The 21006-nt window shown below is 38.9% G+C and overlaps 1 protein-coding gene across 1 annotated transcript in view; it reads left to right on the forward strand.

Annotated features, from left to right (window-relative positions):
• The first annotated feature begins 410 nt into the window (after positions 1 to 410).
• The window catches only part of LOC111875062 (zwei Ig domain protein zig-8), a 271936-nt gene continuing 251340 nt past the window's right edge, over positions 411 to 21006 (forward strand). Inside the window, exon 1 of the mRNA XM_023871103.2 lies at positions 411 to 551. Coding sequence (XP_023726871.2) covers positions 453 to 551 — 99 coding nt within the window. The 5' untranslated portion in view covers positions 411 to 452. The remainder of the gene's footprint in view (positions 552 to 21006) is intronic.

Below are 21006 nucleotides of genomic sequence, written 5' to 3' on the forward strand. Positions count from 1 at the left end.
TCTCTCAAGTTGGCAAAGCACATGGGAATATTTATTTTCTGATCGGAGTCTCTGTCCCTTGCTCTCAAGTTCTACATGTTCACATTCTACCCAGACGCCACCTCCTGTAACCTTGTATGCGGTACCAACGTTTCGGAGAAACATTCTGCACGTTTTTTTCAAGCTAATTTAAATAAACCATCGTGAAGATGAAATGTTGGTACCCATCACCCATCTATACTCTGCCGAAACAAGAAGACTACAATATTACAAGTAATTTCTGCATTATTCTGAATGCTGTTTGTGTATACTCGCACTCTCGTTCAACAGATTATCATTAATGAACAGAATCACTCCCAGCCTACACCTCAAGTGGGCCCTGCTGCATAATGGGCAGGTTCACCGCTGCTGCTTCTCTGTCGACAGGAATGCCGCAAGCAGACGAAGTGGGGGCAGGGGGGAACATCAGCGCCATGCCCTACTTCGACTTCAACGTCCCTCGCAACGTGACCACTGCCGTGGGGCAAACCGCCTTCCTCCACTGCCGAGTGGAGCAGCTCGGCGATAAAGGGGTGAGTGAGATGCGAACCGTTTTCATCCCGAAGATTAACAAACCGCAGCATTTCGAAATTGCATGAAAGCAGTTTCTAATTTGTATTTTCATAATTGTATTTACCTAAATATTTCGATGTTTCTCATCCGCCGGGCCTCAGTCTGACAAAGATTGAGAACCACTGCACTAAACTATTCAAAGGACATTACTAACTCTATGTACATCACCTTTAAAATTAGAGCATTTGCATTTCTTCCAAAGACTGCATTTACTTCTTTTGTATGATTATGAAAAAAAAATAGCCACTATTTTCACACAGCAATAACCGGTTGACTGTTCTCTGTGAGGTAAGTACGTAAGTTGAAGTTATTCCTTGTGTTAAATAATTAAGCATCGGCCCATGAAAATGTACATGGAAGTGGAAGTATAGCTCCACAGTTCTTAACCTCAGTACTTGAAGGAAGTTAGTGATCAGCTTCACGACCCTCGGGCTTTACCGCAGGAGAAACAGCCCCAATACACATTGAATAGGAGGTTGAATGGGACCCAGAGCAAGCGTGGCTGTTACGGAGAAGAAACAAATCTCTTACCCATAGCGAGGGTCTAACCCCCGACTCTGAGTGTCAGTCGTCTAGCCAGTAGCTTGTTTGGCATACAGACTGAGCTATCCGGCCCAGTCTGAGGAAAGAAATGACCTTTTAAACGTTTATTTAGATGAATATCGGACATTTTTCTGACAATTTTTACATCTTCACTTTCATACGACCTTTGTAAAAAATACGAAAGCTGAAACCTGGGGCGGATGGTATTTATGACCCTCCCCAACCAAGTAAAATATCTCCCATGATTTCCTGATATGCTTCCCTGTTTCCATTTCTCTGTCTGTGTATTCTAACTTCAAATGGTAAAGTGACTGGAGCACGATTCGAAGCAGAGACCCTCATATAAATTATCTTTGACTTTTTTCACAAAGAATACTCGATTTTAAGGTTTTGACGATTGCAGATTTGTGACATAAAACATGTCCGTAACAATGCCCAGTGTAAGTCATGGGAAGACCGCGCCATAGCTCAAGCGGTTAGTCGCTGGCTTCCCACTGCGGCGGCCCAGGTTCGATCCCGGGTCTGGTCAAGTGGAATTTGTGGTGGACAAAGTGGCGCTAGGGCAAGTTTTTTCTGAGTACTTCGATTTCCCCTGCCAATCTTCACTCCACCAACTGCTCCACAATCACCCTCACCTATCATCTGGGGATGGTACAATAGGCCAGAAGTGGCCGCAGTACAAGGGACTTAGTCCCACCCCACCAGCAATAAAATAAAGTCATGGGAATATCATGATAAATTTGAAGAATAGGCTGTAAAAGTGGAGTGAGACTCAATCTCTTGATACTGCGGTCTTAAATGTGACTGTTTCCTGATGATGCGGGAGTACGGAACATTCGTAGAATGATGAGTGGTAGAAGACATCAGAAATTCTGGGAGATATACGTGTGCCAGGACAGACAATCCCACCAGCACGAGCAATAGCCTACATAGTGAAAACCCGCTGATTATACCGGAGCTATGAGTTCTTCCATAACGGATTTATTATATCCTATCTACTTCTTTTGGTTTTCTGTAAAGTTACCTCTTTCCAAATTGGTTGGTTTTGTAAGTCGCCCATTATTGCAACGCATCGGGGTTAAGGATATAAATAAGTTTTCTCTTCAGGAGTGATTGAATGGCGAATCAATAACACGTCCCTTTTTATTGACTACTGTTTTATTTTTTGATCTGTTGCCGGTGGTAATTTCGGTGCAGCGAAATTGCTAACAATTCCCCACCCCACTTCTCTAGCTAAATAAAGTATGCCACACGAAGTGGGGAAGCTGATTATACCCAAGAGAACAGTTCATAGTAAAGGGCATACAAAGGGGGAAGTCAGAATCTTATGACCCAAACAGATCTTTCCACACCATAAATTTACGGAACAGTAACAACAGCCAAATTGACGCGGTGTTATTTGGTAGTCAAAATCGACGTTTAAGAGGAATAGCTCTTTCCATTTTCAGGGTGTAAATGTCGCTTCAACCGCAGACACAAATGGAAGATTGAAGCGACGCTCCTACTCTGACGATGATGGCAGTATATTACGTAACTCCGTAACATCGGTACCTATCTACCAAAGTACATTGTTTCATATCCCAAATGACCATAACTTCAATATTAGTCGAGAGAGAGAACTATGAATCACAGTACCCTGTCTAGTCCAGCAACAGTATAATCTATTGACGATTACTTCTAACAGTTATTCCTTTTCTCACGAGTTACATTGAAGCATATTCGGAATATATGCACTTCATTCGACTAGTCTCCCAGTCTCTCTTCTTTCTTTTGCTTTCTAACAAAGTGCAGATTCTGGGAGTGTTTTCATTGCCAAATTTTCTAAAGTGTGTTAACAGTTTTCGTCTGTGATCGTTTATTCTTCTATTTACGAAACAATATTTAGTCCCTATCGTAAATTGGGCTTTAATTTTGTAAAATCGGATACAACTTGTAATATTTAAATTTTCATTTATTCTGGAGAGTGCGGTCTTCTAGGTTGTAACGCAGTGTACTTCAGAGGCATATATCGTCTCCATCTTCAGAGTCGAAATATAAACCAAGAAAGAACAAAGCACGAAGGAGGTGACAAGAGGAGCCTCTTTGAATTTCACTAATATTCTTGTTCTTCTGAAGCCAAATATAACATCCATAAGAAAGTGTCAGAACTCTCATAACTTCAGACAACTTCAAGACTGTCTCTGTCCTTACATTAACACTAATGCCATGGAGTATGTAAGTCTTGAGAACAAGATAGCCACTGAGCTACTCAGGATGTTCCGTGACTTTCATGGATCTAGAATACCTATCAGTGTTTGCAATGACACGCAATTCCGTCTTGTTTGATCCATGTATTTTGTCGGAAAACCATATTTTTTTTCTTTAAGACCCCTTTCACTATTTTCTTCCCATGTACATCTAGGTGTCCCAAGCGGTCTTTTGACTTTATATTTTCTGACTAAATACAGATATGCGTACAACACGTCTCACCCACTACATTCACCTCGATTTTATCGTCTTAATATTTCGTGAAACGTACAAATTATGAAGCTCCTCATTATGCGACTGATTTCTGTCCCCCTGTTACTTCCCTATATTTGTTACTTCCTTTACGAACAAATATTATCCTCAGATATTTTTCTCAGACATTATGATTCTGTGTTTTCCTTCGTGTTTAACGACCAGGATTCCCTCTCGCTCTCTCTCACTATACATATGTATATATGACATGCACACAAAAACGTAGACAGAACAACTTATAATTTGTAATGTTTTGTAGTGTCTGATTTTGGATGGAAAGTTTCTGAACTTTGTTTTAGTAAAGATTCCACGAAATTTAAAAAAAAAGTAATCTCCGATAAATAATTACTATGTTATATTTCGTATTAAATAATTTAAATTTAATTTGATTCGTTTAACATCACAGTATTAATCAACTACTGTAATTAAGTTTAAAAATGCAAAGTAAGTAAAAAAATTAAAAGTCAGCAGAGCGTGACCGCGTCTCTATATGTATACAAGTATACTATGTACGTATACACTACATGCACATACACTCAAGTCCTAAATCGTAGTCTCCTATTCATCACTTCACTGTAGACCCTCTACAAAGGGCGGTGATTCTCGGCATATAGGACGCGTCCGTTGGCTGGACTGGCGATCGCCTGGGCGGAACGTTAAATTTAACGAATAAGAACTTCCGATAACGATTAGCAGATTACCAGAACACGACACGAAAGTCCAAGGAATGGGACAAGTCTCACCAGTTAAAAATCTGTTTCATCCTAGGTCTGTTGCAGTGTGAAGCTGATGGCTTGCGTCCATCCAGTGCTCAGGTTTAGAATTTGTGTAATGACATCTCCACGTCCTTCTTATCTCTTCAAGGCCCGTTGCCTATAAACTTAAGGCAACTTCATAATTTTTGTCTCTTTATGACAACTAGGTAGGTTGTAAAGCTAACGAAATGAATGCAGAGTCATGAACTGTCTTAGACACCATCCCATTTTCCTAGCATGAGTGAAATGTACTTAACGTAGCGATGAGTGACCAAAGAACAGTTATATGAAACTGTGTTATAGGATATTGGATATATAGGATATTGGTGGAAAGCCAGAAGGAAAGAGATCTCTAGAAAGACCAAGGTGTAGATGGGTGGACAATATTAGAATGGATCATAGACAAATAAATTGGGATGGTATGGATTGGATTGATCTGACTCAGGATAGGGACTAGTGGAGGGCTCTTGTGAACATCGTAATGAACCTTCGGGTTTCATAAAATGCTGGGAAATTCTTGAGTAGCTGCAGAATTGGCGGCTCCTCAAGAACGGCTCAGCCCAATGAGTAAGTAAGTATCTCTAAGTAACTCCTTGGCCAGAGTCCTCGGGAAGTTCTTAGTCTTTGAGTTACTCAAGAAATGCCTTGTCTCAAATTAAAACCGAATATTCATTGTAATATTCACAGCTCGCCACTGGTCTCTGTCCTGAGCCAGATATATCCAATCCACACTTTCCTACTATATTTTAGTTCCATTTTAATACCGTTCTACCATTTCCCAAGTGATTTCCTCCCATTATGCTTCCGACAAATATTTTTGGCATTCACCATATACTCCATGCATGCTACATTCCCAGTCATCCCATCGTCCCTGATTTGATCAACCTAATAATACCTGGTGAACATTAACGTCTCATTGGCACTTAAGAAAATCGTTTTTTTTAATAGACAGTTTGATGCGAGCCCTTGTGTTTTACCCTCATTGCAAGGCACACTATAACTTTTATTGTAATTCTGGGCAAGTATCTTCCCAGAGTCTCAATGGTCAGGTCCAGCAGAAATTAGGGGCTGTAGAGTGTGGTCATGCCTGCGAGGTGTTCTTTGCATGCATTTAAATTGACTCTTTTCGCCTCCGCAACGCACTCACTAGGCGAGCAGCGAGCAGAGAATAATTTCTCCCGCGGAATGTTACAGTGGTGATAATGGGATGTGACATCACCATACGGACCAACCATTGTGTTTCAAATTTTTTCCATCTCCGTCAGTTTACAAATTCAAATATTATCGAGGCGCATCGGGTAATCGTTGCCTTGTGACCTCACCCCGCTCATTCTGAACTTTTCCTCCTGCCTTCCAAATGTGATTTAATACAAAATTACATCATTCTACACGCTGCTTTTCTCACGAAATAACATGGGATATTTCATGTCTGTTACAGTGATCGTGTGTTTATGCATTATTTATATAAATTATAAAATGAAGGCTAAACATAAATGTCGTATTTGTCGCTGTAGCGGTTTGCAACGTACTAAACCGTTTAAACGTAGAATACGTCAGTTAAAAGTCGACTTCTGTAGAGATGTAGCTATATACATATGGTCAGTTGTTACAGTAACTAAGACGCGGGTTTGGATTGTTAATTGGATTTATTGGATACTTACAGGTCGTAACTACAATTAATTTTTACACTATTGCTACTTTACACAATTCACAATCACTCCACATTAATCATCTCAGTCTGTCTGCAGTAGTTCTCAGGGATTTATAAGACAGGAACTGTAAAAGTCTCACTAAATCACACACTCCCAATATCACTGTGCTACAGCACATGTAAAGTCACACACTAAAATCACACGCTAAATCTTCACAGGCTGACCTCTTGTGCTCTTCTGTACTCCTAGTTCCAGTTCGTTCTCCAGCGTATCTCTTACTGCTGTACTTCTACAGCTTAATTGTTCACGTGCTTCTGCCACTACTACTCACTCATAACTTGTAACTGCTTTATTTATATAGCTGAGGAACCGACATAGACCTCTAGTAAACACATATCACGTGATCGTTATCCAGCCAGCTTATTAGCGCGTCGGTCGGATCTACAGAAAACACATGTCACGTGATCACCATCCACTGTTGTGACTTCACCGCGGACACGGAAAACGCAGCTTCCTCTGTTGTTTCGTAACTTGGCAGCGTACTGTTTACCAAGAATCTTTCTTCACGAGAACTTGTTTACCAACATGTTGCCTAGCAATAGTTGTACATGTAGCAATACAAACAAACACACACACATATATATATATACTGTACACACATAAGTACAATACTTACATACACATACAAAAATATATGTGGTTCATACTCCATTGAGCTGAGTTCTTCTTAAGAGGCCAACAATCCCTCAACTACGAAAGAATATCCCAATATTTCATGAAAATATAAGATATTCTACCGTGTTCATAAGAGCCCTCCACTAGCCTCTATTCTAAGCCAGATGAATCCAGTCCCTACAACTCATCATGTTTCTCTAAGATCAGTTTTAATATTATCCTCAACTATGTGCATTTCTCTTCTCCCCCATGCTCGCTACATACCCTTACCATTCCATACTCCTTCACTCTATAATTATAATTATATGTGGCGAAGGGTACAAGTTATGAAGCTCCTAATTCTGCAGCTTTTTTCCAGTTTCTTGTCACTTCCTCTGTCCTTCGATCAAAGTATTCTCTTAAACACCCTCGGTCTATATTCCTTCCTTAATATCACAGACCAAGTTTCACACACATACAGAACCAACGGCAAAATTTTAGTTTTGTATATTCTAATTTCTAAGTTTTTAGACAGCAGAGGAGACGACAAAAGGTTCTGAACTGAATGGTAACAAGCATCATCCGAATTCAGTCTCCTCTTAATTTCCACCTGAATCATATTTTGAGTTGTTACTGTCATTCCCAGGCATCTCAACTTTGCCAGATCTTCAAAGGTTCTATTAACTGTCTTGGGGCAGGCGGTAGCGTAGTTGGTTGAGGCATGTTCGGATCCCGATGAGGTCAATGAAATTTTCAATTTACCTAATGCTTCCAGCCGCACTAAGACCCTGGGGTCGACTCAGCCTCTAACAGGAAAGAGTACTAGGAATCTTCTGCGGGCGCTTAAAGCCGAAAACTTCACCGCCACCTGTGAGCCAATTGTCTAGAAAATGTGAGGACGTCGATTTATCACAAACCTATGGGCATCCACGGCTTACTACAAGTATAGCTATACCGTTACCTCTATTATTTCCCTTCGTTGTGAGTTTTCTCTGAACTCTGGTGGCGAAACATATATATATATAGTTTCTCTGTGTTTACTTCAAAACCAATCTCCTTAGTAGCGCCAATTATAATATGTTTTTTCTTTATGGCATGTATATTATCCTGCAATAGATTTACATTAGGAACATAACTCATGTGCCCCATTCAATTTAAATGCTATTTGGTTTTGTTGGACCTTGTTCATGGCGTATTTTAAATCAAAGCTGAAATGAAACCTGATTGTAAATATTGTCACGTGAAATGGAATATGACTCTAGACGGGATTTTGGATTGCTGATCGGATTTGTTTGGTTCTCTGATACAGCGAGTGACTACAATTTACAGTACACTGTTTTATATACACATACCTATTAGTGTCCACAGTCAGGTCTGCACTGTCGTTTCTTAGTAGCCGCTTCCAACGGGGGGCGTTCCCCTTTCTGTGGGATCCTGAACTATCCCCGGCCTCAGCAACTTACTTGTAACAGAAACAGCTCACAACAACTGAACCTCAGTAGTCTTCTAACTGACTAAACGACTAACTCCTATCTTATTCTCCTTATAACGTCTAGGTACAGATCACACTGAAAACACCTTCCTCTGTTATTGTGTACGAGCTGTTGCATAGTAATAACAGCTGTGCAGTTGCTTATTTCGCGGTCGTTACCTAACAACGTGTCCGTGTGCCACAATATAGAAGTATATCAAAATTGAGGATTTCTCTTTAACCTCTCTTAATTTACTGACAGTGTTTCGAGCCAGAAAATTTCTGTCATTTTCCATAATAATTCGAGCTTAGACTACTAAGGAAGACCTTTCTCTTGAAGGAATATTTGCATTATTTACAGAATTTACGCATGACGTAGTACAGATTCAAGCGTGGCAAGATTGGGTTTGATTTGAGGCAGGAAGAATACTTTATCCTTCGTTGGACACACTACATTTTGAACGCCCGATATAAAAGCCCTTCCCGACGTGTGTTGTTTTATTGTAATTCTCCTTTTAGAAGTTGCGATATAATCCGATTTTGGAAACGTTCCGTTTACGCCTTTTATTTTTCTTGCATGACCTCCTGTCTGAAGCAATAGCAACCACTGTGCTTTGTTATGTTAGTAATTTCGTTCAATGAAAACTTGTAGTCTTCTCTGTAGACACATAGATTATTTCAGCGAACCGACATTAGTGATATACTGCAATCTCATGTATTTATTTATAAGTTTAAGATGATTGAATTCCTTTGCAAAGAAAAATACATAAAACTCAAGATTATTCCAATAAATTATTGTCAACATTTTGGATATGCGTTCTGTGTTCCTGGGAGAAAAGTTCTGATTGAAACACAATATAAAACTGTTATTTTCGAAGTTGGTGACCTAGTTTCCTTCGTTTTTCAGGTCAGAAGGGAGTAACACTTTCTTCTGCACTTTATTGTTGAATACAGTAATTCATATAGTCTATCAAATTAACCGCTTAACAAGCAAAGAAACAAAAATGTATAAGCGAATTTTCGATTCAGTGGTAGACCGGAATTACATTTGTACATGGTGTCTTTAATGACATCGTTTTCAATCATTCTGTATTTATTTTAATGCGATCACGTATATACATTAAAGAATTTTAGTGTTATATTATAAAAACAGTTTCATTAAATATGCATTTCATATATGTGAAACCTTCAGAACACACTGCTGCGTTTTTAACAAGGGTTAGATTTGATGCACCAAGCAGTACTCCTATCTCTAACTATACTACGAAATTCTTTCAGCAAACGTGAGCACTGTAATGCCGACTCAGCTTTCCTTCCACTCTGTTCACATTCGTAAGTGCTTGTGAGCACTTATCACAGCAGAATATCATGCATTCTAATGACGCTACCAGTATCTCAGACTTCATATAATTTAAATTCAGGATGAAATTGGTAATTATCTGGAAAATATGGGGAAGAAAACGGTTGTGGCATAATTTGAGGTGCCATCCCAACATTTTCCTCTGGGACTGAGAAAAACGGTGAAAATCTTCGGTCAGGATATTAGGTACCCCGGCCAAAATTCGATCTTGGTACCTCCCATATGAAAGTCGGAAAAGTTACTGCTTGAGCCAACTTCTGTGTAGCAGGGTTGTTATTAGAAGTTCTTTAAACTCCAAATTCTGAGCTTCTGGGTTGACCGCGACATATAAAAGAGGCTACACTAACGACAATTTGAAGCAAACCTAACGTGTTTTTATTCCGATAGGAGGAACGTTTTGTTTACAGTCATTTACTTCGTGTATTTTCACGCTAGGAGGAGTGAGTTAGCAGTAATTGCTTCTATTGTCTACCAAAGGCCCACATAATCACAACAAGCTCAAAGCTTTTTAGCGATGCTCTTCTAATAATTTCATGTTGCAGCAGAAAGGTTGAGCGGACGGGGTCCAACTCGTGCCCTATTGAACTGTACCTGGTCTCGTATAATTGCATTACCTACAGAGTCGACTCAGTCGCGTCTCTTCGATATTAATTAATTTTCCTCTTCAAAAGCAGAGATAGCGCACTTGGTACACCGTCTCTACGACAGTGACGTCACAGCCCTGATGCCTTATATTATTAGTCTTAAAAGTCTCAGACTATAGTACAGAACAAATGTAGGCCTCTTCTTTCATAGGGTAAATATTGGAATATTAGGCCCGGTTGATTAACTCTGTGAGACATAAAACTTCTCTTTGAACCACTATCTTTTCGTAGGGAAAGAAAGCAGACTTGTGTTATGGTCATATTGTCTCTATGTCTGTCTCTGCTTGTGTGTAAAGCTTTCCAAATTTTGAACAACGTACACAATTTTTGAACTGGTAATCGGATTTCTTGGACATTTTGATATAACATGTGACTAAACTTCACAGCACACACACTAGTGTCCACGGTCACTCCTTCAATGCTGTTGCTCGGTACAGGCTTCCAACGGTGGACTTTCCTCTTCCTCTGTGTTCCCGAACTATCCCCGGCCTCAGCTATCACCTTCCAACAGCAACAGCTTACAGTTACTTACCAATCAATCTTCACTCACTAACAAACTCTTCACTCTAACTCAAGTAAAAGTCAAAGCTACTGTACGACTGGCTTTTTACCGCCGATCAGTTGGTCTTGGCACAAAGCCCCTTGAGAATCAAGACTACAATTTTTTAACAGAACCCTTGATGTCATAATCAATATGTAACACTCTCTCTAACGAGAAGATGGGTTTGTCTCTTATGAATATGGGGTCCTTATGGGTCCTTCGTTAATTTGTACATAACACACACAGCATGTTATTGAAAATTCTTCCTTTTGCACTACATACAAGTCCTGTACATGCTTTGCAAACCAGATCATATCTATCTTACATGTCTTATGTCACAACGCAGCTAAATCGCTTGAACGATCGTAAGCTTGACTACCTTCATTAAGAAACTTATATTTTCTCATTCCCACTGAATAAATCGCCTTGCTTACACCTCGGCACGGACTACAGAGAAGACACCTTTCTTCTGTTGTGTAATTGTTGGTTTCGTGTCGAGTTTCCCACGTGATCTCTACTGATCACTTGCCTAGCAACGGCCGTTGTTTGCAGATGTCATTACTTAGCAACAGCTGTTGTATGGTTGCTTATTTCGTGGTAATGTAATAAAGATTGCTTCAGGCATTCCAAAGTTAATAAGAGTAGATACACATAGAGGTATACAGAAACACAGAGACAGAGAGATGATCTCATAAACCTACTTTTCAGTTTTAAAAATAAGGAAATTAGGCTGAAAGGCATCATTTTGTAATTAAAGAATGAATCAGTTAATAAATTCTTGAGTTTCCGCACTTAACTATTTCCGTATTCATTCTTCTTGAATTCTGTATATACTCACTTAATTTTCAATATATTGCAAGATCACGTGAAACCAGATATTGTATAGTCTTCATGTCCGTAATAATTATTTCTCGTTTCAGTTTGATTGACCATATAATGCAGATTAAGGTTTAGTTTTCTTTGAGTCGTACCTAAAAAGGAAGATAAATAAGAGAAACGGTACAACGTTTAGCTTGTAAATGAAGTGAAGCAATGGAGTAGATATTTGGTTGGTAGAAAGATTATAAACTTAATAAATTTTTATTTGCAAATAAATATAAAATATCTTCTAATTCCCGACTTAATCAAAATTTAATTAAAGTTAAGAGATAAAAAGGAACTTTCAGACGGAGACTAACGTCATTTTACGGATATAACGTCTGTAAGGGACTGGAAGACACTTCCGCTGCGACCGCGAGAGAGCTGATTACACCCCTCCGTTTCAAAGAACGTCCCCGTTGAAGAATTAATTAGCTATAATGCGTTTCTATCCTCTTTATTTCTTCGTAATTCATAAAAGTCTTCACATCATCTGATGATATTTGCAACTAACTCATTTAAATGTTTAAAAGTGTTGATGTCAACTTCCTCTTAATAATGATTCAAAGATCATTATATTTATTTATCGACGTTTTAAAGATCTCACATTATAAAAATCCGAGTTATAGGATGCTTACAGAGTAATGAATTGGAAAATATATGTAATGGCCTAACTTGAGGTACTATCCCTATAAGTGCCTAGAGGTACTGAGGAATATCACTAGAAATCAATCAAGATAGCCGGTGACATGAGGTTGGGTCTCGGGACCTTCTGAATACAAAGCCCTCGACCACAACTGTATCATAATCACAACTCAGGAGTTTCGAAAATAAAATTTTCGGGCGAACGTTCAGATGCAGATTGTGTTACCAAGCTAAGGCGGTTCAGTGGCTGATGTTCATCTAGTTTAAGATAATAGAGCAGTGTGTAACGCTGAGGCAAGGAACGTCTAGTTGTGCTGGCTAATATGGCTATTTCCCAACCATAAGCTACTTGAGGGTCCCCTGAAGGAGAACAAGTGTCTGCCTGAGGTACGCCCCCGGCTCCTGGGCTCTCCCGCTCGACATACCTCCCATACATTCGAGATCCAGTTCCGCCGTCCTGACGCGATCAGAGCCTAGAACAACTGCAATGAGTGTTCTCGCATGTTTCTGAAGTGTTCTTGAACTCTGCCGCGGACGACATATTGCAATCTCTGCCTTCACAAATCTGCCTGCTTATGCTGTATTTGTACATCCAAGAGTGGTCGTTTATTTTTAAATCAATTAATTCAAATTTGTGTTATTCTTTTGGTTTCAGTGCCTTTACTTTTCAATGAAGAACTTTAATAAGCCCTATGTAAGACGTAACTTCAATGTCATTCATTTTAGCTGTTTACGAAATCTCATTTTCTAACTTCAGACAAAAAATTTCTTTATTTTTAGTGCTCACTAAAATAAATAATCATATAATCATATGATATTGCGCCAGTGTGAAATTCGCATAAGCCTGGAAGGCGTACTTGTACACCACCTGTTACAAGTGGCGCTGGGCAGGTTTTCTCCGAGTACTTCAGTTTTCCCCGCCAACCTTCATTCCACCAGTTGCTCCACAATCACCTTCATCGATCATCTAGGGTTGATACAATAGACCAGAAGTGGCCGCAGTACAAGGGACTTAGTCCCACCCCACTAGCAATAAAAAAAATAATTCATTGTACACGAAACTTGACGCCGTAATGAAATTCAAAACTTCCTGAAGATGGTATGTTAGATTACTATTACTGGGCTTGTGAAATTAATATTCCAAATGTAACAAACTTTCGGAGACTGGATTTGTTTCCTTCTGCAGATGAGAGATTGGTTCATTACCTAACCTTTGGTCCGTGGTCGGCGGACAGAACTCGGTAGTCATTTCCTCACCTCCTCGCCTGTGGATGATCCACTTTCTGGAAAGATGTGTTATATTCGGAATACCAAGGCGATGGAAAGAGGTCAGGGAAGTAGCGACACTAACCAAAACAAGGTTTTTTATTTTAAATAATTTCTTCTCCCACTCATCAATCAACCCATTCGTTCACCGACTCTCCCACCCACCATTCTTCCATCAATCAATCTTCTTATTTCTTTGTATGCTTATTTTCTAAAGTGAATAGTAGTTTATCTCAAAGTCGCCAATGTTAGGGAAATCAAATCATAGAGATTGATATTGGTTGGCATGTAGCACATATGGGAAATACAAGTAATGCATACAAAATTATGGTGACAAAACTGGAAGTGTAGGCACTACTTCGAAAACATAATTTTATACAGGATACGAAGAATAATAAATTATACAACTTAGCAGCCTGTTTCTACTTCTTCGAATTTATAAAGTTTAAAATGTGCGAAATATAGTCTAAAACTTCTACATTGCTGCCACGTTTGTAAGTTCTAATATGAAAGAAGTTCCGCAAACACTTTTATTCTGTTCCTGGATTCAAGGGCGTAAAGTGGATGGGAGCGCCCTGACTGGCGAGCTTCCATACTTGCATTTTAAATAAAGACAAAAATATTTTAATGAAATTAAATAGCATAAAATAGTATACACGATAACAATAATCAAATTAAGCAGAGTCTTTTAAAATATTTCTTGAAAGTAAAATTAAACCCCATGCGTATTTTTAGAAATTGTTCTTACGTAATTACGTATGGGAAAATTCAGTGGATCCTCCAGCTGGTCTTCAGAAACTCTTCTGTGAAATTCGAGAATATTATTTCGAATGATTCAGTATAGAAGAAGAAAAAAATTAAAACTATTATGGCGGATTAGTGTCACTTCGACAGTGCTATTGCTGAAGAACGGCTCTATATAATCTGGAAAGCAAACTTCAGATGCATAACTATTGATTTGTACCCTGATACTCACATATTCAGGCTAAAAAAAAATTAAACGCTACACTATGTTGCTTTATATCATTCAAAATACGGTTGCAACAAATTTATATATTTTAAGAGATCTCTTATCACAGAACTTGAAGACTCTTAAGATGAACAGCGTTATAGACCCTCCCATCTCAGAATTTTGTATTGTCGCAATGTTGGTATTATTCATGACAGGAAATTAAATATATAATTTTAAACCTAACAACTCCAAGGTAACTGGAAGTGGCCAGACTTCCTCACTGCCAGATAATGGATCTGATGCTGCTGATGTGGTGAATGCTCGTGTAATCAAACTCTAGGCCTCTAAATAATGGATGGGTTTCCACTGTATGATTTTCATACAAAACTTTATTAATTTGGATATTTTTGTTAGTGTAACTGCTCGTTCAATACATCAGATTAGAGGACGTTGAACAAAATAATGTTGCATGAAAATTAACTGAAAATTATAATAAAGGAAGCGGCAGCCGAGGTAGCGCAGTCAGGTCAGTAGGGGCGAGTTTCTTCTCCATTCCATGTTGTCCAGACCGGCTCTGGGACTCACCCAGCTTCCTGTCCAATGATTACCCGTGGCAGCGTGGCCACCCATTTTCAACTAGTGCTGACGTCAAAAATACGTGGACCTATATATCCACTACCCCATAAGACTTCCTGGTCTAAGGTTTAATTAGTTATGCATAGAGACGTTATTTTTACAGCGTGTTATGGCCCAGCGGACTTTTGCCTGGATGGACTGAATAAAATCATGATAAGTATTTGTAAAATACCAGATCTCCTAGCTGATATTTGAATACACGACCTCAAGAATATGAACGAGTTCTAACCAGTCACTCAAAATATTCGGTAACGTAATTTCGTGAAAATCCTTGATTTCATACAGAGGATAACACGGACAGACGTATCTTGAAAAGTAGACAGCCAGTGCTTAGCTGGCCATTACCAGTCGGCAGCTGAGTAAATGGACAAGCGTCACAATCTTCCCGCTTCTATTATCGGGGAACCATTTGCTTGAATTCTGGACAGATTCGGTTATATAGATTTACCCTCCCCATTCCCTCACTCTCACTCTCAATCCTTTTCTCTTGTGATCAGTTTATTTCGCTACACCGTTAGAAAGAATAGGAACAACTAAACTTAGTTTGTGTGGAGCCCACCAGGGTGGCAACTTCTGCGTTGTTTCTTTCGCTAGCCGAAATAACAAGGTAATCTAAGGGCCACTACCACGTCTTTGTCTCCTTCATCCCTCATTCTTCAAGATTTCCATCGTGGAAATATGGTGATTAAATCAAGGAAGACGAAAAGAGCAGAACATGCACCATATAGCACGCATGGATAAAACAAAGAAGGCATACGATATTTTCCCAAACAAGTCTTACGCTTTTGGCTTGCCTTCTGAAGGATCCGGTTTCGAATTTTGGCCGGGACACAAACTAACGAAATCGAGATTTCATTTGTGGTTTTCCTCAGTTCCTCCAGGAAAGTGCTAGGATAATAACTTAAATTAGGCCACAAATGATTTAATCTATATCTTTCCAATTTGTTTTTTACTATCATCCTACTTTTCTACTCTGTGCATTCTGAGTTTCTGACAACATCGCTAAATAAACAGCAAATAGTATATTACGTACATTTCGAGAATGTAATGTTCTTGGAAGTGAAGCCATATAATTCAGTAGATGGGTATGTCGTTTAGAAGGAACCTGCTGACCTCATCTTCAGAGCATAAGAAGGACGCCGAGCTTGGCAGATGATGCGTAATGGAAGAAAGGAAAAATATGACCGGGACTCGGGTGGGAAGCAGTGTACACCAACAGCGCCGAGAAGGGTCGTCTTTATATTCGTTAAAAACAAGAAGCCTAGCCATTGAAAAGGGGGAAAAGATGGTTCCGTCTACCAAACTACGCGTTATCATGTCCTAGAAATAAAAAATCCTAACATTCATAGCCTAAAGAACCTTAAATTCGACACAGCGTTTTGAACGGAAGCACACGAAAGCTTATAATCTTATGAGGAGACGTATGTGAAGGTAGGAAAATAGTGTTTGAATAGATTGACGTACATATAGGCTGCAGGACGATAAATTGTGTTCATTTGGCTCAGGATAGGGCAAAATGGAATGTTTTTTAAACTCAGGTACCCTCAGGTTCCATAAACGTCAGCGAATATCTTTGTCAACTAAATAGTTCTGAGGTGTTCCCGGCGCCACATCCCAGAAGACGACATTCTTCAACTAAACAGTTATTTGTTCCATATGGTAGACTGTACTCCATTGGATTAATTCATAAAATTATATGAGAAGTAACATGATTAACCGACGTCAAAACTTATATTTAAAGCTCTGTCTTTATTTCTTATTATCCACTATACATTCAACTGTAAATTTTCGTCATCATATGACAATCAAATAAGCAAAATTGATATAAGCTCTAAGTACGAATTTGTAAAAATACTGAAATATATGAAAATGCAGTTAAAATAACAACAAATTAAATAGGATCCGGCTTAATTGTAGAAGAACATCTGTATACAATAACATTTGTCTAAGTACGTGTAATATTGTCACGTGTTCGGGTGACTACTACAAGGGATGTTGATTGAATGTGTGGAGTTACTGTACTTGTACACTCAAATCATAATTAGAAGTAATACAGCCCTACCGCTAATCTCTGCACTTTGCAGTTCAGTGTTGCAGACACTACTGTCCTGAGGGTATTACAGTCTGCACTATCTTTTTCCTGCCAGCGGATTTTAACGCAGTCTCACCGAAGTACATACCCCAAATATCGTGGTACTACAGCACATGTAAGTTACCTCTTCACAGCCAGACTTTCAAATCCATTGAACTGCACTCAGTAATTCTGATGTCTCAATTCCTCAATCTTCTTCTCTTGTCGTCTCAAGAGATACCTCAATTCTCTCAGCCATGTCCAAGTCCAAGTCACATTGCGACTGACTTACCGTCAGTTTTGGACTGACTTTGACATGGCTGAGAGAATTGTGGTATCTTTTGAGACGGCAATAACAGAAGATTGAGGTATTGGGGTATCAGAATTACTGAGTGCAGTTCAGTGGATTTGAAAGTCTGGCTATGAAGAGGAAGCTTACGGACTTGGATTCTCGTTATATAGCCACGAGTCGAATCCAACAGAAAACACCGTTTCCATCGTTATAGACCAAAAATACTTCGATTCTTGTTTACTTATTCGTTGCTGTGGGAATCTGTTTACCAAGTCGTTGCCTAGCAACGAACGTCTACTCTGGCTTCGCTATTCCGGTTTTCAGGCTTCATGTCACAATATACTCTCCAAAGTTTATGACGTTTGGTGAAGTTTTGTCCAGACATTTTTTTTAATTACTTTCATTTTATATATAGTATGGCACTTCACATTCACAAACACTTTTCTTCTTTGTAGATCTAAGAAATTATAATTTTATAACGTAATTTAATTTCCTTTGGATACTCGCACTAGCCTTCTCGATGTATTTCTGTTGGTGAATAAACATAGTTGATTGCTGTACTGCAGTGTTTGTCTTTGAAGGTAAAGGTAAATATGTTGACCTATTGTATGTCCCTGAAGGGAACGATCTCATTGTTAGTATAGTTTCAGTGTGCTTAGCAGGCACACTTCTGATGCACTAATATGAAGATCATTCCCTTCAGGGACATGCATCGCACCACGTCAGCACATCTGCCCTTGCCTTCAAACACAGTTTTACTACGTACATCAGTGAACTTTCAAGGATACACATACTGCGTCACATAACAATCCTTGCCTTCAAAGACACACACAGTACTGAATCAGTCACCTTCAGTTACTCATCGACACTAACACACCGGAGCGGCTAGTTCCAAAGTCCAAAGAAAACTAACTTACACCTAAAGTTAGAAATGATTTAGACTTGAAAAAATATATGCGCAAGAATAAGAGCATATGTGAGTTCGGAGTGCGAAATTATATAAATTTCTAACTGAACAATTGACATATAAAAAACTTCGTGGCCTGTAGTCCGCAAGTTAAATATACCGACCGAGCGACCGCCGCTTCTCGGCAAATTTAGTGCCAACTTTTGCGGATAGAGGATGTCACCTGGTCAGCACAACGGAACCCCAGGGCCGTTACATAAAATTTTTATCACTTCATTGACGTTGGTGAGTGTTCATACTGACTCATGTCTTTATGATGCCAAGTCTGATACAACCTAATTTCTTAATATTTATCTGAGATTTAATATATATCGTAGTTACTTATTTTAAGAATTTCATTCTTTGAGTTTAGATATATCTGTGTATGACTTCTTTTGATCACCATTTACGACTTATATACCTAATGGATAATGAGAAATAATAAACATAGTTCAATTTTGTGCAACGATTAATCTTGTCTTAAAAATAAATAAAAGCAGGTTTCAGTCTTTTAAACCATTACAGTTGATTGATGGCTTCAAAGACACTGATTTAACGTTACATATTATGTCATGCTGAATGACATGAAAAGGGTACTACGTATATAGGCCCGTACTGGATGATTAAAAAGGAGGCAGATTATCATTTGGCCGCAGAAACTGAGAAAATTATGATGAAACTCTATTGAAGTAACGTCGAAACCCGTGCCTCCCTAATGCAAATTTAGTTTATCACCAATTGATGACGTCTTGTCGAGTTGTAAATAACTTCGACAATAATGCGTAGCTGATCAAATCACTGGGGATCATCAGTGTGGGTTTCGAAGTAACAGATCAACTACTGATCAGATCTCTTGCATTTGTCAGATACTGCAGAAGAAAAGGAAGTACAATGATAGAGTGCATCAACTATTTGTAGACTTGAAGAAATCCTATGATTCAGTCAGGAGGGAAGTATTGTACAATATTCTGATAGAGTTTGGGGTACCCATGAAACTAGTTAGGCTGATTGACATATGTTTAAACGAAACGTAAGGTTAAGTCCGTATAGGTAAAAATTTGTCTAATAATTTGCTATCCAAAATGGTCTACAACAATGAGGTTTTGCCACTGCTTTTCAACTTTGCTTTATGATGTGCCATTAGAAAAGTCCAGGAAAACCAGATGGGACTGAAAGTAAATGGGACAGATCGTCTGTTGGCCTATGCTGATGATGTATATTTATGAGAGATGGCGTAGATATGATAGAGAAAAAACACAGAGTTTCTAATTGACGAAAGTAAGGAGGTTGGCCTAGAAGTGAACACAGAGGAATCTAAGTATGTGTTGCTGCCTCGTCACCAAAATGGAGGACAGATCATGACATGAAGATAGCAAACAGAAGTTTTGAAAATGTGGCATAGTTCAAATATTCGGGAATGACAGTAACAAATCAAAATTCTATTCAGGAGGAAAGTAAGAGGACATTGAACTCGGGTAATGCTTACTACCATTCAGTCCAGAATCTTTTCTCTTCTCTTCTGCTGTCTAAAAACATAAAAATTAGGATATGAAACTCTGTAATTTGCCTGTAGTTCTGTATGGGTGTGAAACTCGCTCTTTGACATCAAGGTAAGAATATAGACTTAGGGTGTCTGAGAACAGGGTGTTCAGGAGAATATTTGAACCTAATAAATTTGAAGTGACGGGAGTTTACAGAAAGGAGCCATGTTTAATTGTAATAAACAAGTCAAGGAGGACGAGATGGACAAGGCTTGTAGCACGAATGGAGCGAAGAGGGATGTATGTATGTTACTGATGGGAAAACCAGAAGAAAAGACACCACTAGGAAAACCAAGACATAGGTTGGTGGATGTTAGAGAGATAGGATAGGGTGGTATAACTGGATTAATCTGGCTCATAATAAGGACCAGTGGATGGCTCTTGTGAACCCGATAATGAACCTTTAGGTTCCATAAAATATTTAGAATATATTGTTTAGTTGCACAACTGGCTGCTTCTCAAGAAGAGCTCAGCTCCATGAAGTTAGGTAGTTACTAGTTATTAAACAGTTTTTAATATCTCCATTTTCAGCTTAACATTGCGAACAACAAAATTCCTTGATATTCCTGTCTCTACTTATAAGCAACAGGATTTTGAATCTCTGTTAAATACACCCTGGTCTATATGAGACCTCCCTTTCTGTTTCAATTTAACATACATTGTTTTTCAATCTGTTTTATTCTTCTAATTCGCATAGTCCTTTGACGCACATTTTTCTTTATTCTTTCCTTCTCATTTATCTTCTTTTCCTTTCTTACCTTTTTCTGCTTTTTTATTCCTTCTTGAGTCGTTAAATAAACTATTAAACGTAAACCCAGTCCGTGCCACATTTCAGGAAGTTAGTTGCCGTCTTCCCACGGTGACAGATTCCAGGTCAAATCATGTGGGGCTGGCTGTAGAAGAAATGGTACTGGGCAGGTTACCTCCGAGCACATCGGTTCCTCTGTCAATTCTCATTACACCAACTGCACTATTATCATTGCCATCACCAGCCGGAACTGGTACGGTAGGTCCCATAGTGGCTGACTTAGCGAGTGGACTCAGTCTCGCCCCATCCCAGAAATAAAGAAAAAAGAAAACCTGAGATTA

This window comes from Cryptotermes secundus, unplaced genomic scaffold (assembly GCF_002891405.2).
Source record: "Cryptotermes secundus unplaced genomic scaffold, Csec_1.0 scaffold2162, whole genome shotgun sequence".
Lineage (NCBI taxonomy): Eukaryota > Metazoa > Arthropoda > Insecta > Blattodea > Kalotermitidae > Cryptotermes > Cryptotermes secundus.